The 16,459-nt window shown below is 35.7% G+C and overlaps 1 protein-coding gene across 1 annotated transcript; it reads right to left on the bottom strand.

The window, feature by feature from the left end:
- Positions 1 to 15,064: 15,064 nt before the first annotated feature.
- On the bottom strand, positions 15,065 to 16,459 carry LOC109136048 (uncharacterized). The gene has a single exon (XM_019251666.1). The coding sequence runs from the start codon at positions 16,457 to 16,459 to the stop codon at positions 15,065 to 15,067; it is 1,395 nt and encodes a 464-aa protein (XP_019107211.1).

The following is a 16,459-nucleotide window of genomic DNA, read 5'->3' as shown; positions in this document are numbered from 1 at the left end:
GCCAAAAAGTGACCTTTTTTCGGAGAGTGTGAAGAGAACAAAGAAAAGTAGCAGAATTTGGCAATTTCGAGGCGAAAGAAGCAATCTAGCACCAAGAAACAGCGAGTTCAAAGTTCGCAAGAAAATGGAGAAAAACCAGAGAAAAGTCTGAAGGAAGGAGAAGGAGTTGAGTAAAAGTAGAAAGAAAAAAGGAATTTCGCTTTTAAATACCGAAATAAAGGGCTTGGATTGAAACCGTATCAACTGCCTCTGCGGATGCATGACAAGTGTCGCTCGCGCAGTATACCCTAAAGTCCAAAAAGGAAAAAAACGAGCGGGATTCCAGAGTTTAGTAATGATTGCACTTTTTCAAAAACCAACGACTCACCCCAGGTTGACACGTGGAAGTAAGAAAAAGGCCAATTAATAGGGGAACCTTAATTCATCCACGTCACCAAGATAGAACATCCATGACGGTCGCGACCGTCAAAGATGCTGGGGGGCTAGTTGTATGGGTGTAACCCAAATTTGCTAGCGGACATTGCATATTGGCCGAGAGCAAATCAAGGTGACGTGGGCTCACAAAAGGGGGGACCACTCGAAATTCATCATCTTTTGTCTTCATGCTGAGACCGCCGTCACGGCCAAGGAAAACGACAAAGTAAAGGGAATCTTCCCTCTGACAAGATCAATCGCAACAGTACAAGTGTCACAAGATTACACGCCCTGTCAGGTGAATAGTACGCCTATAAATAGCCATCCAGTACTATTCCTGCAGGTACATTCTCTCATACTAAAAATAGCCTATCTCTCTCTCTAAGCTCTCTCTCTCTCTCTGGAATCCTCTTGAGTAATTAGCTGACTTGAGCGTCGGAGGGGGTTTCCTCGAAACACCCCCGAGGGTAGCTCACGTTTGTCATTGTTGCAGATCCCTCACGGACATCCATCTACTGTCGGACAAGTCTTAAAGAGTCCGGCACCGTTTTCGATACCGAAACAATATGTGATATTAAGTATTTTTTAATTCTTCTCTTCGTAAAGATCATGAAAAGTTGAATTTTTTTCTTATTTTGGACATCAGAAATTTGGTTAGAATTTCTTTAGTTTTGAATAGCAAATTGGAAATTTATAATGAGCGGAAGGACTAACCACTATTGATTCAAAATTTATCCGACTATATTAAAAATACTACCTTGGAAATTGGAATACCCTTGTAAATTTTCACATGTCATGCATTGTGGTCGACTAGGGTTTTGTTTTTTTTAAGAGAAATTTCATTAATTAAAAGTCAAACGATATCCACAGTAGGTATTAAGGAAAAAAAATATAATCAAACAAGATCAAATCAAACTCATCTTTGATGAAATTACAATGAAACAAATCATTTATTGTGGCACACCTTATATTTGTTGAACCAAGCCGCTATTAATGAACTTCTATTATTTTTACACTAGAATTTTTTGCAAGCGATGCGTGCTTGAATTTTTTTCGAAACAGAAACTCGATTTTCTTCAGCATAAGAGTCAAAATTTGAACATTAGCTATACAAAGTATGATTGTTTTTAGTTGCAAAATTTGATTGGTTTAGTTTCTGTCATTTAAGTCTCTCACCATCTTTTTTGTTTTTTTTTTACTTTTCAAAGTTAAATTCTATGAACAAAATAGAAATTTTATTGAATTTATTTATGATTTCTAATATTATAATTTTTTAATTGATTTTTGAATTAAGTACAGTACTTCATAAATTGTAAAGAAAGTGGACACTTTGATTTCAAGTCAATTTTTTTATTAGGTTGTAGTTTGTAAGTGAATTTTTAAGTTTTTATAAAGTTTCCTCATTTTAGTAATTTGCATAACGTAAATTATGCAATTTTATGATTTTAGTTGACTTGTGAGTGATTGTTATAATTATATTTTTGGTATTTTTGTTTGAAGCCCCCTTTGATTTGTAAGTGAATTTGTAATTTAGTATAGGAAAGGGGGGCAAAATAGGCATTTCAAAAAAGGACACCATTGCTCCCCCCTTCCCTTATATAATAGAGATAGTTTGGATACTAACCATGTTGACCGCCGAGCTTCTAATACCTTCCTGTTAACAAACAAACTAGACTTACAACTCCCATAGGGAAGAAGGATTCGTTTATAATAGAGAATACTAAACTTCCCGTAGCGGAGTGCGAGAAACTCTAGTAAAGAGAGACCAACTTATTCAACAAAATAAAAAGGACAAACTAGAAATTGAAATCAGAGAAGGAAAGGGGCTTACTAGTTACCATGGAGGAAGTCATCCTTCGTAACCTTCAGATGAAGAAGGTAAAAGGTGAGAAGAATGAGTGGCTAGAGAGAAACTAGGTTTAGGGGGGAAAAGAGGCGCTGAGTGATTCTTTTTTTGGTTTCTAAGGATAAAGTTGGGAATATAAGCAATTTTTCTTTGTTTTATAATTTAAATTGCTTGTATCTTGAGTTCTTGACCTGTATTAACTATTAAAACTCTTTAGCATGTATTATTGCTTCAATATTCTGATATGGTGTAGCATTGTAGCCTAAGGAAATTGAAGTTACTAAACCATATACTACTATGTTGGAGAAAGTCTTATCAGATGAAATTCTGGAGTATCTGACCCATATAATAAAAGTGGCAACAATCAAAGGAGACTTGAATTGTTGCAAGACACGACAAAACTAATTGAATTATGCGATCAAAATCTAGTTTGTATTTGAAGCTAGATGACCTGGTTCTCATTAGAATTGAAACTGACACAACTTGAAACAAACTTGCATGATAATGGATGACTACTACTGGTATTATTTACGTATTAATTTGTAGCAAAGTAGTGGACAAATGACCTACTATGATCGGAGCGGATCCGACCAAATCAATAGCTATAGCCTATATTATTATGATCCGAGCTAGTTAACTCGGACCCAATAGCATATTTGCCACTTTTGTTTTTAACATATGGCACCTAATAACTTGCTTTTGATGAAATAGAGATGAACCTGTGGGTGGATGTTTTTTTTGTGGGTTAAATAGAAGCTTAATAGAAAATAAGCTAGTAAAAATTATTTGGTTCCCTTAGAAGGTCATATCATCGTGTTCTTTTGTAATTCTTCCTATCTTCGTTCATTCAACTGCTCCTTAGGGTGCATTCTATTAATTTAAAAAGCAAAATGGTTTCAGGGGAAAAAATTTAGATTACTTTCAACAAGTTTCAATAAAAAGATGAGCTATAGTAGTAATAAGTTAGACAAAGCTCTATAAAGTAGATTAATAAGTTCAAACAAGCTTCAATAAAAAGATAAGTTATAGTACTAATAAGTTAGACAAAGTTCTATAAAGTAGATCAATAAGTTCAAGCACGTTTCAAAAAAAGATAAGTTACAGTAGTAATAAGTTAGACAAAGTTTTACAAAGTAGATTGATAAGTTCAAACAAGTTACAATATATTAAGATATATCTAGCAAAAATCAAATGTAAAAAAAAAAGGTTTGGCATTGCATCTAAATGACCATGTACCTCATTCAAAACTCTTTGATGGAATGACCTAAAGGTACAAATTCGACTGAAACAAAGTTATCGTAAAAAATCTACGAATAGATTCAAGGTTTTTCCCCTTTTGTTCTATTGTTTGTTCGTGCTTTTCATTTTCTTTATAAAATAGTACTTTTATTTTTAGATTTATTCTTGACTAGTCAACTTTTTAGTGAAGATGAAAGGCAAAGTTCTTATATATATGCGCAATGCAGAACAATGGTGGGCTGTTGTTCATAATCTTTTCCTTCCTAATTAATGGCATGTGGTCCTTACTAACATTAGAAAGCCCTAAACCAAAAGGAAGACCCCTTTTTTGGAATAGGATCTCAGTATAGGGTCTTGAGGTCCCCTCTAATATTTGATGTATTCTCTTTTTCAATTGTCAAAATCACCCCAACAAATTGGATAAGAAGATTTATGTGTCATGTCCTTTCAAAGGGCCTAAAGAAGTTGCACCACAAAGATCTGGTCCAAGTCAGTTGCTACCAAATTACCTTTTATTACATTATTAGGAATAAAAATTTGAACTTTCTTAGAGGTGTTGTATTGGCCAATTTGATGGGAATAGGAATATTATCATAAGATGCAGATCAGGAGATAATAAAAAACAATGCCATAGGCCATAGCAAGCGGAATCATGTAATATCTTCTTACTAAAAGCTGATAGAGATACTATGGTGTTATGGTCAACTTGGGAATATAAAAACATTAGGCCGTAATAGTGAGAGGGTTAAATGTGCATATCAGCATATCACTCTTGTGGGGTTTTGGAGTTGATGCTATTGGTTGGGTGATATATATTTTTAATTTTTCTTTGGTGAACAACCAAGGTACCCATTGCTGTCCTCTCGCTCGGGTGCTCCACTTAAGGGTAAAGGGCTGGCCAAGAATCTCTTTTCATTCCCAAAGATTGAGGATCGAACTCCTAAGCAATTGGTTAAGGGACAAAGTGAGTAACCACTATACCAAGACCACTTGATTGGGTGATATAGTTTTAATGTATGATAAGGGATTTTACAGGAGAAAGAAAGAGACAGATTCTTCATTCTAGTAATGATCTCCTAAAAGAAATACTACTATATAGAAGTATACTAGTATCATTCTTATATTATATAGAAGTATACTAGTATCATTCTTATATTACATAGAAGCATACTAGTATCATTCTTATATTTATATAGAAGTATACTAGTATCATTCTTATATAGAAGTATTAGCAATTGTCACTTTGTGCAAGGAATTTGTCTTTTGACTCTTGTGAGTCTTCAGTGCATGAATACATGATGCCATAATTTTACCACCATTCTTTTCTGGTAATGCTTAATTTCTGTTCCTTTAACCATGTAATGGTATAATCCTTTTCTTTCGAAATGTTTGCTTGGACTTTGGATGTTTGAAAACAGTAGTATATATTGTCCGGAAGATTCTTCTTCTTTGCTACTTTGGCCGAATTAGCTAATTTAGTACAAAGTTTAAGAAAAGATTACTTATGCAGTTCAATGTTGTTTTTCTGGTTAGATTCAGGAAAAAATTAGGGAATCCTTCTGTCAAGGTGTGTCAATTGGCCATCCTCACCTCCCACCCCTGTTTATATATGCCTGTCAATTGCTTAGATACCAAGCAAACTTGGCTCACTTGGCAAAGTTCTTACATGAGATCCTAGAGGTCTTGGGTTCTTCTGGAACAAAAGTAGTCTTATCTTTCCTCTACTTTCAAGCACCCGACCTGCAAATATTGGATCAAGAAAGTATGAAAGTTGAGATTTACTCAGAATAATCCTTACCATTGAAAAAATTAATAAATAAAGTTTTAGATGCTTGAAGACTGTAAGATCATGTCCTAGTCCTGTTTATTCTCATTTTCAATTCAAATACGTGCCTTAAGGCTTCAAATTTGAATAGTTGTATGTTCATGATAGCATTGGTTAGGTTCTTTTCTTTTGAGTCGACTATTGGTTTTTACGTGTTTGCTTTACAACTTACATGGTATAAGGATATTGTATATTTTTGGCCTTTTAAGGTGTCAAGTGCTTTAGGGGCTCTTCTCTCCACCGTTTTTTCTATAACTTTTCTTATTTCTCTGAATTTTCTTTATTGTTTTGGAACTTTCCTAATTTTTTTTGGATTTAAGCAAAGACAAGGTGGAGAGAACTTGCCCGTACAACTAAAATGCCAAATGTAGTAGATAAGATTTTTGAAAATGAGTTTCATCTATATAAATAAATGAATGTAGTTTATTTTTCAACCGGCTCCGAACTTATAAGGTTGGATTCCTTGATCCGTCACTGTTCTTAGTCCTTTTTATGATGGTAAGATGGCTATGTATGATTTCATGAATTGATTTCTATCTATTTTACACTAACGTCTGTGAGTATGTCATAAGAAATATGTTCTGTTGCATTGGTTACATAGGACGACAATCATTGTACAATTTTCACTATTCACAAGTTTCACTTTTACCGTTGTTTGTGACTTATACCTAAGAAGAAATATCGTCATTAGAATCTTGTTAGATTAGTCTCAATATGTATTTTACAAATATTTAATTTTTTTAATTTTTACATATACATAATCTTTAGAGATATTAGTGTCCAAACTTTTGTATTGAGATGCCGCATATCTGAAAAGTAAAGGAGGGGGATCTTTAGGAAGCAGATGAAGTGTACTTTATTGTAAGGAAGATTCACCTTCTATTTTAAAGGAGTATTTATTATTTACATATTTTATTATTCTTTTTTATTTTTAAAAAACATACTTGTATAGTTGTATTCTTCTTGTCTTCTTAAGCTAACTTTCAACGTGCATTGAGTTAATTTTGAATCCGACTCACCTTGCACAAGTTGTAATGATCTCCTAATGTGAGACATAATTAGCCGAAGTCTTCATTCAATGCCCGTTTGGTTAGTGGTTATAAATAGTGGTAATGGTAATAAAATTTAGTGTAAATTTGTAAAGATTTTCACATGTCCATAATTATTGGAATGAAACTTTATCACAAAACATGGGTGTTCCTTTATAAATTTTCATTACCACCTAATACCACATTCTCATGTGGTAATGGATAGTAATGAGATTATAGGAAGAAAATGAATATTTTGTGATTAAGTAGCATTACCATTGGTAATGATATTGGATTTCTAGTACAAATTTACACTATAATGCATTATCATTCCCACCGTTTATAACCTCTTACCAAACGGGCCGTCATGAGTCTCAGCTTGGTCTGGACAGCATACCTCATATGTAACAAATTAAACTTTAGGTAATTTTCCAACAATCTTTGGGCTTCTTCATCTCAAAGCCCAATTACGTGGAGGCAGTTGGTCTGCCATCGTTTATTCGTTTCTAATGTGAAGATTGGAGTAGATCACTAGATTTAGCCCATTTGTAGTGTCTATCATCATGGCTTGTCCATACTATATTGCTGCCTACTAACAATACAATAAGTTGGTTGTTTAGTTAGGCCCGATCATTATACAGTGTCCCAGTCTCCCAGATCTCAATTTTAATCATATGAAATGTCTTGAACTTTTGTGTATGAGGTTAAGAAAAAAAGTATTAGGAAACCCTCCTCACGAAATGGAATGTATTTGAGCTATAGCTGAAGTTTGAACCTTTTAAAATACATGTTTGACCTTTGAACATATACAATAGCTTAAAAATTAACTACCCATTATAAGGAAAATTTATCAAAAAAACCTTTTACGAGTTCATTTTTGCGAAAAAAAAAAAACCTTATAAAGTATTTTTTGCGAAAACAAACCTAGTATTATTTTTCGGTGTTGACACAAAAAAAAATTTGATCTTGATTTGTTTTCGCAAAAATGAACTCGTAAAAGATTTTTTTTGGCAAGTTTTCCAATATATAATGATGTTAATGATAATAAAATAGCATATAATGCTGTATAAAGAAAAAAAATCATGTCAATAGCCATAGTGGTGGAACTTTATACTCAAACATTAGTGTTTATTTAAAAAAAAAAAAAAAACAAAAGAAGTGGTAATGAATGATGATAAAAGTTTATGAAAAATAAGCTATTCGAAAATGAAAAGCATTATATGGACATTGGAATTCTCTATAAAATTCTCACCTAGGGCTAGGAGTCCCGTCCCGGCCATTCCTCTTACATTAATATCCTCCCTTGGCTTGGGGGACTCTTTCAATTGTTGTTACTTATAAATCCTTTTGCATTATCACCATTTGTTACCCTTTTACCAAATAGGTCATGTGTTGGTTCTTGATTACATTACACTTCAGGACTGGAGCTCAAATTCTCGCTTTTTTTAATCTGGACAAGTTCATTTATGGATTAATAAGGGTTAATTAAGTGTTGATAATAGGATGATAAGTTCATAGAAAGGCTAATAAAGGGCTAATGAAGCTAAAAAAGAAGTTCTAATATGACCCATTAACGTTTAATAAGTGAACGTCATCTACCTTAGTTGGTAAAGTGTTGTGAGATCCTACCTATGACCCAACTCCTGTCTAGAGATTTAACTTTCAATAAGTTCTAGTAAGTTGGTATATATTCAAGGAAAATGTTATATGTAGCCCTTGGGGCTACATATAAGGTGCTTTAAATGGAAATAAAATATTGAATCAAGCATTTATTACCTCAGTTAATGTGAAAATGTGTCTTGAATTCTTAAATTGTTTCCATTTAAAGAAATGTATTTAATGCTATATTCAAATAATGAAACATAAGATGGATCCTCTCTGATAAGTTCAAATCTCTTGTTTTATTGAAGAAATGTAAATTTCCTATATATCTTTGAGTTATTACCCGTTCTTAGTGCACTTTTCCTTAAAAATTTGGATCTGCATAGAGTATTATCTCTATTCTTTTTTTCTTTTTTTTTGCTCTATTTTTTTTTCTCATGGCCTTTAAGAACTAATTTTAACCAATTTTATCAGTAATACATACTTTCTCTATCTTTTAGTTGCTCCACCTTGATTTTTACATTGACAAATGCACAACCTTGACAGTATGACCATTAGTATCTTTAATTATATATGATAATAATTATGAAAAGTTTAAATTTGAAAATATATATATATTGAGATAAACCTAGTAACATTTTACATAATAACAATTTACATAAAGTATGTGAATGATGCAAAAATTAATGTGAATCAACTAAGGGAGAATAGGATTATTGGGCAACATTTTAGGGTTATTTTCATAACACAGTGGGTATAATGAGGATTGGCTAAAACTTTAGAAAATTCTTAGTACTGTATGAACTTTCATCTTAAAGATCCTTTACCTTTTGCTTTGAAAAATGTCAAGACCTCGAGCCACAACTACTCATATTTTTGTTATTTAGATGTACACGTTTGGGGCCAATGCATGTCAATGCAATCCGGCAGAAGAGTTGGTTTTACATCATATCATGTATCACTCATTATAGCTGTGATTTCGAACCAATCCACTCCAAAATTCTTAGCATCTTCCCAAAGGATTGTTATCTTTAGATGTATAATAAATAATTGTATCATGTGTATTATTGACCTTATTCATCGTGTTATTGTACTTCCACTACACGAATGGGCTTAGAACTGAAAACAAATTTATTTATTTTTTGCTCTATTTTAACTTTTGGTATTATTTATAATCTTAATTTGACCTTATTTTTGAGTATATTATTGATATGTCTCGATGTATGCTTTCGAATATTTACATTTTCAAATTGGAGCAACTAAAAAGTACAATGAGAATCTTTCCTACTAAATCGGTACTAGAATACTGATTGCTTATCACTTACAAAGTTGTAGGAAATAAGTTGTCATTGATTTATCTTTCTTATCGTAATAGAAAAGTAGATTTAAGTTGATATTGGTAGTCATTGATTCATGTCCGAAATTTTTAACAATTTAGCTGGTTTCGGTTCGAGTTTTAGGTTTACGGAACTTGTTTGAATTACTTTTACTTTCAACTCCGATTCCTGAAGAATGATCATATTCATATACCTAATGTTCACCCATAATTATTTGAATTCCCAGCTGGATTTTCAGATGTATCTTGACTTTGTTTACACCCTACCAAGCACCATCATAATTTTGCAAGACTAACTTTCCTAAATGTATTGTCTTTACAGTTGGGAGGAACCCACATCAAAAGGGACCCAAGCACTTCCAATTATCACAAGCTATGGGTAAGATCCCTTTCCTATCATTTGGCAACATCCTACAACGATAAAATGTTCAGTGCTGATATAATTTTGCTCCATAAAGCTGTGGATCTGGCAATTAACTGGGATCCATGTTAAATTTCATAACAAAAATATCTTACTTGTGTTGGAGTTTCTAGAAGGCAGAGATTGATCTTCCTTTACTTCTTTCCAAAGGTTATAGGTTCTTTACATTTTACAATGTGTATTTATAGCCTAATTAGACGTTTGTTGATACTCCGTCAATATTTAAGTGTTCTTCCTAATTTCTCCATCGAAATCGTTCATTTAGTTGTTCCTATTGAGAATATTATCTTCTTTTGATAACAAAAGTAAGAGAGACATACTTGAAAATAAGAGCAAACTACTAGAAGTAAAAGAGAAGTTCCAAAAATAAAGAAAGATTGCGTAAAGTGGGTGTTTCTTGGTTTTTCCTACTTTTTATAAGAACTTTAAGAAACGAAGGTAACATTTAGTAAATATTATCATAAAGTTAATTGTTGATAATATACATTAAAAGCTAAACTAACCATTATGCACGTGATAATGTTTTGATACTTGTATCCGTGAGAATATACTTTTTCTAGTGCAAATATGATTTACATGAATCGTGATTCCCTGAAATGTGCAAGTGTATTTGTTTATGCTAAGTACAATGAAGTATTAAATAATGTAAATCGGGGTAATTGACTATTTTTTTTTTTTAAATGCAACACTTTGACTTTTACAGTCCATAATCCATATTGTTGACCATTATAGATGTAAATAAGTTTTCTTAAAAATGCACTAACAAAATTAATAACAAATATAGAACATATAGAAGTAGTATATTATTATGTATGAGTGAAAAATAGTTGTCAAACTTCAAACTTTGTAAAGTTTGACCACAAATTCAACCTAATTTTTTTTTTCTGGACCTAGGAATTGAAGACATTGATTTATAATTTAGGAGTTTTAGAGGTTTATTGAAACTTTAAGCTCAGTTAAGACTTTGTTTAAACCTTCCATTTTTTGTTCTTAAGCATTAATCAAGGCTAAAAGTAATATAACAAAACCAAGAAATCCCTTACATTCCAGAAATAACAATTGTATCAAATAAAGTATATACAATTTGCATCCTAGATCTGGGCATATAAGTGTGCACCCTCTCTCAACTTTCATCTCAAGTGCTCATGTGAAGAATACATGATTAGCCATGTTGGATACTGTAAAGGGGTATACTAGATGCTCTAGATACACTAGGATCAGGATGTGAGTGACCACCTTGAAATCTTTCTAGAGTTGCACAGTTGCACCAAAGCTTTGTACTGGAATTCTTGACTATTTAGAGAGTTGTAGACAACCACTAAAAAGAATTTTGGAGTTGAAGCGAGAATAGGCCTATTGGTTGCATTTGTTCCTGGATCTCCAGGTAATCTTAGACCTATGCATGATCTCATTAGAGACCTAAGATGACCTAGTGAGACTCACTGACATTGCTTTGAGGTATGTTTCCTAGTGATGGCAAAGTATCTTTCTAGATAAGATTACTAGCTAATTAGATTACATGTTTTTTCTTTGGGAGGGTAACTAGTTCTGCATGGGGTAGTTGAGGTGTTTCCTCAAACAGTGCTAGGGGGACCTTGGTTGATCTTTCCCTAATGTGAGTTTTTTACCTTGAATCCCTCGTTTAGTAGATTGGAGTACATGGTAATAATTGGTATGTAAAATTATATAAGAAGTATCATGTCAATGTATATGGTAGTTACCAAGGATGTCTTGGTATAGTAATTAAGATTGAGGTACTTTTGAACAATAGGTGACGGGTTCGAATCCCCCTTTTCCTTCTTTGTACTGCCTTCGTGGCTCATATGGATCGAAAAAAAAAAAGTCTATGGTAGTTGGAAATGTCCCCCCCCCCCACTTGTGATTTTCTTAACAAAATCATATTACCATTCATTACCAATTTTTAAGGTAGTATTGAGTGAAAATGGAGTTTTGTAAAGCTAATCACATGTTTGAAGATGAAAATCATCACCATGGTAATGAGTAGGGTATTTTCCTAACAGATTACATATGATTTCATTATGATTACAATCATTTACTACCGCTTACCAAACTTATTTGTTTGTTATTTTAGGTATTAGCTAACCCTAAGGTGACCTTGGAAAGTCTTTCCCCACCTTAATTACATCATGATTGTAAGCCATAAATTCAGTATTACAAGTAACTAATTGGTATTACTCTCTAGTTTCTAATGCTTGGTTTTAAGATATTAAGTCATGTCATGCTATTCCTGACTTTTTAAAGGAATAGCATTACCATCGGCAATGTGAAGGTTCTCCGACAAACTTAAAATAGTCATTCTTACTGCTATACTAAGCTAGGTTGCACGGATACGGGAACTAGTACGGATTCGGATACGGGGATGGAAGACGACAAGATTTTGAAATTTTAGAGATGGGTACACGTAGGCATAGAGGATACGTATCGTATCGGACACGATTACGTGTACAAGTACGTGGCCTAAAAGAAGTACCCATGCTACATAGATACTAAGTCGATCTAGAAATCTAACGACAATAATACAAAATTAAAAATTTCTAGTTTTCATTCTTTTTCTTTCAAAACTAATAGAAAAAAATTACGATAATAAACAAACCCTAATAGTTGTTCTACAATATGTTAGGTTTGAATTTTTTTTTTTTTGGTGAAAATAGAAGCCAGCTTACATTACTAAATTAAACATTGTTTTACAATCCGATACTAGATCCGTCATACAATAACTAGGGGGATGGGGGAAAATCCTAGTTACATTTCTTCTATGAAGACGCCGTCGAACTTGTTTAGCAATATCATCCGCCACCCGGTTCTCCTTTCTGCTACAAGAATCAATCTTCACTCCCGGACTGGTCTTCCATAGCTTTCTGCACTCAGAAATCACACTCATATACTTATCAGGATTGATATCACTGTTGTTTAAAATCGTCACTGCATTTTTACAATCAGAAAATATGATGGCATGGTCAAAGTTATACATGGACGCAATAAGAAGGCCCTCATGAATGGCCCATAGTTCCGAGGATAAGATATCAAAGGTGAAGCAGTTTTTCCCGAAGCCCATAATCCACCCCCCATGGTTGTCCCTAACCACCCCTCCTATTCCCATGGGTGTAAGGGGGTTCACAAAGGAAGCATCCACGTGGATAACAAAGTTGGCTGACATTTGCGTAGTTCTAGAGCTATTCCCCACTTCTCTCTCATTTATGACAGGTAAGCAATGTAGGGCCCTAATTCTTTCTATGGTCAATCTTAGGGCTTTAAAAATAATTCTTTGTGGGGGTGAGGGTGACGTGCCCTTAAAACTACATTCGTTCCTATCTTTCCAAATTTCGTGGCACAAGTACGGGAAAAGATCAGCCCACAGGATACCTCTAAACATCTCTTCCTTACCTACATTGTATTTTAACCACTCCCTAAAGTCTCTAGGTCCAGCCTCATGAGGTAAACACTCGTTCCAAACCTGATCGGACAGACTACAATCTCTTATAATGTGGGCGGATGTCTCTGGATCTAACTGGCATCTAGGGCAGCATGCGTCAGAAGTGATTCTTCGGGTTGCTAGGAGGGCTTTGTGAGGTAGTCTATCCCTCCAGAGGAGCCAGAAGAAGAATTTTAGTTTGGGTTCCATGTTCGATTTCCAGATCCAACTAAGGTTAATGAGAGGGGCCTTGAACTGGGCATCATATGCTTTGGCCAAGGAGAAGCCATGAAAATCACAGAAATCAGGGATGAGTATGTCCTCATGGGCATCACTATTAGGGGTTGGAAGGCTCAGGATTCTCTCAGAAAGGTCTGACGGTAGATCAAAGGATATTCGACTCAGGTCCCATCTCCCCCTCTCGACTAGGTCACTGACTCTTAGCTGCTCCTCCCTTTCCCCTAGCGGCCCCTGGATGAGGCTTCTCAAATTACCTATTGCTAACCAATTATCTCCCCATAAGTCAATTTTCGTGCCTTTCCCCAGACTCCAAGAGCTGTTCTCTTGTAGTAGGGTCCAGCCTAGCCCTATGTTCTTCCATAAGTTTGAGCCATTCTTGAAACTGGTAGCATAATCTTTGTGTATATATTTGGACCGAATGCACTCTTGGGCCAGGTTAGGAGGGGCTTGGGACAGCTTCCACCCTAGTTTGGCCATAAACGCTATGTTCATTTGCTTTTGGGCTCGAATACCCAGGCCCCCCCTGTTTTTAGGCATAAATGTTTGATCTTTCCCTACCAAGTGAATTTTCCTACTTTCCCCCGAATCCCCCCACAGAAAATTATTGCATGTATTGTCCAAGGTTTTAAGTGTGTAGGCTGGAAACATAGAGGCTTGCATATAGTAAGCAGGGATAGTAGAGAGAGTGGAAGATATCAGACACAGGCGACCAGCTTTAGACAAGAATTTGGTTTTCCAATTCGCCAGCTTAGCTCTCACTTTATCCACAACGAATTGCACTTGGGATCTAGTGGGTCTTTTATGGGAGATAGGAAGGCCTAAGTAAGTGCCCAGGTTATCATTTTCTTCCACCCTAGTAGTCTCCTGAAACAAGAGTCTGTGCTCCTCGGAAGTGTTGGGGGAGAAGATAAGCTTGCTTTTTAACTCGTTAATTTTCTGACCAGACACCTTACAAAACTCCTCTAGAGTATTCTTGACCGCAAAGGCCGTATCCTCGTCCACCCGACCAAAGAGAAGTAGGTCATCCGCAAATAACAGGTGGGAAATAGGCACTTTCTTCCTTCCTACCCAGAACGGGGTCCACTCCGATCTTTCACATGCCTCATGGATAGCCTTTGATAACTGTTCCAGACATATATTAAACAGATACGGGGACATAGGGTCCCCCTGTCTCAGGCCCCTAGAGTGCAAGAAAGGCTCAGTCTTCCTACCATTAATTAGAACTGATGAGGATGCTTTGGATATGCAGTCCATGATGAGTTTGATGGAGTGAGCATCCAGATTACAGCCCTGCAAGCATGATCTCACGAATCCCCACTCGACCCGATCGTATGCTTTTTCCAAGTCAATTTTTAGGGCAAACCACCCCCATTTTCCCTTTTTCTTTTGCATAGAATGCAGAATTTCAGAGGCGACCACTAAATTGATATCGGCCCCCCGCCCTTTAATGAAGCTATTTTGGTTCGGGGATATCCAATGTGGGATTAGTGGTTTCATTCTATTCACTAGGATTTTAGTGACCAACTTATAAATCGAATTACAGAGGCTAATCGGACGATATTGTTTTATGGTTTCCGGGAAGGCTTGTTTAGGGATTAGACAAATAAGAGCGTGGCATAAATGCTCTGGTACTTGGCCTTGTCTAAACCACTCCTGAATAGCTTTACAAGTGTCCGAACCCTAAATCTCCCAGGTTTTTTGAAAGAACACCGGATGAAATCCATCCGGCCCCGGGGCCTTTAGGGGTTTCATACTGAACAAAGCCTCCCGGATTTCCTCATTAGTAGGCTCAGAACCTATACTAATCTGACTGTTATTCTCCTCATTTCCCTGTCTACGGTTAATACAAATTTCATGTTCCGAGGTATACAACTTCTGGTAAAATCCTACTACATGGTCTTTTATTGCTATAGGGTCGTGAATTTCCCCCCCCACCTCGTCCCTAAGGCAAAAGATTCGGTTTCTGGCCCGTCTTATGGTGACACTTCTATGGAAATAGCTAGTATTCCTCTCCCCTTCCCCAATTCTCTCTAACCGACTTTTAGTCCGCCACAACATTTCCTCTTGATCTAAAACATCTAAAAGCTCCTTCTGAAGATCAGTTTCAAGATTTTGGTGAAAGGTGGACATGGGGTTGTTTTGGAGGAAAATCTGAACCCCCCGAATTCTAGCCAACATGACTTTTTTCCTAACGAATATGTTGCCAAAAGTCTCCTTGTTCCAAACCCTAAGGGCATCCTTAGTATAATCTAGTTTTGAGTTCAGGGGAATACTCGTCCTAGGCCACGCCTGGTCAACTACTCCTAGGAATCGGCTATCCAGCGTCCACATCGGCTCAAAACGAAAGGGTCTTTGGTCTCCATTCTCACTTTGAGAGGTAAGGTTCAATAATATGGGGCAATGGTCAGATGTAACCCTAGGAAGGTGAGATAATTTGTACTCAGGAAAAATGTTTAGCCAGTCGACATTAGCCCATCCCCGGTCCAGCCTCTCATAAATAGGGTTTTTCTTCCTTTTGTTAGTCCATGTAAACTTTGGTCCACAAAATCCCATATCTAACAGATTGCACTTATCCATCGTTTCAGCATACAAGTTAGCTCTCCTAAGAGAGACTTTCCTACCTCCTAGCTTTTCATTTTGACAAACAACATCATTAAAGTCCCCCATTACTAACCAAGGTTTATTGATACTACGAGCTATATCTTTTAATTCATTCCAAAAAAGATTACGAATACAGAACTTAGGACTAGCATAAATAGTAGAAAAAATAAAGGAAGATTTTAGAGACCGAACCTCCATGACGCCGTGAACTCCTTGAGCCCCTTCTCCTAGGACCTGGAAATCAATAACATGTGAATTCCAGAGCAGGAGAATGCCTCCCACGAAACCCAAAGGCTCCACCAGATGCCAAGAATCCATACCCAGGTTACTAACAATGGATGCCGTTTTCTCCCTAGTGACCCACGTTTCCACCAAGACCACCATAGAAGGCGTGTGATGATGCATAAGGAGCCGGAAATTTGGTAAGAAAGAAGGCCGGCCAATGCCGCGCACGTTCCAGAATAGGATGGTCAT

Source organism: Beta vulgaris, chromosome 9, assembly GCF_026745355.1.
Source record: "Beta vulgaris subsp. vulgaris cultivar EL10 chromosome 9, EL10.2, whole genome shotgun sequence".
Taxonomy (NCBI): Eukaryota; Viridiplantae; Streptophyta; class Magnoliopsida; order Caryophyllales; family Amaranthaceae; genus Beta; species Beta vulgaris.
Note: the sequence above shows the minus strand (reverse complement) of the source record. Positions and strands in the feature narration are given on the sequence as shown.

Excerpts from the sequence above, each read along its gene's own strand:
- LOC109136048 (XM_019251666.1), bottom strand. The coding sequence starts at position 16,459 with ATGACCATCCTATTCTGGAACGTGCGCGGCATTGGCCGGCCTTCTTTC.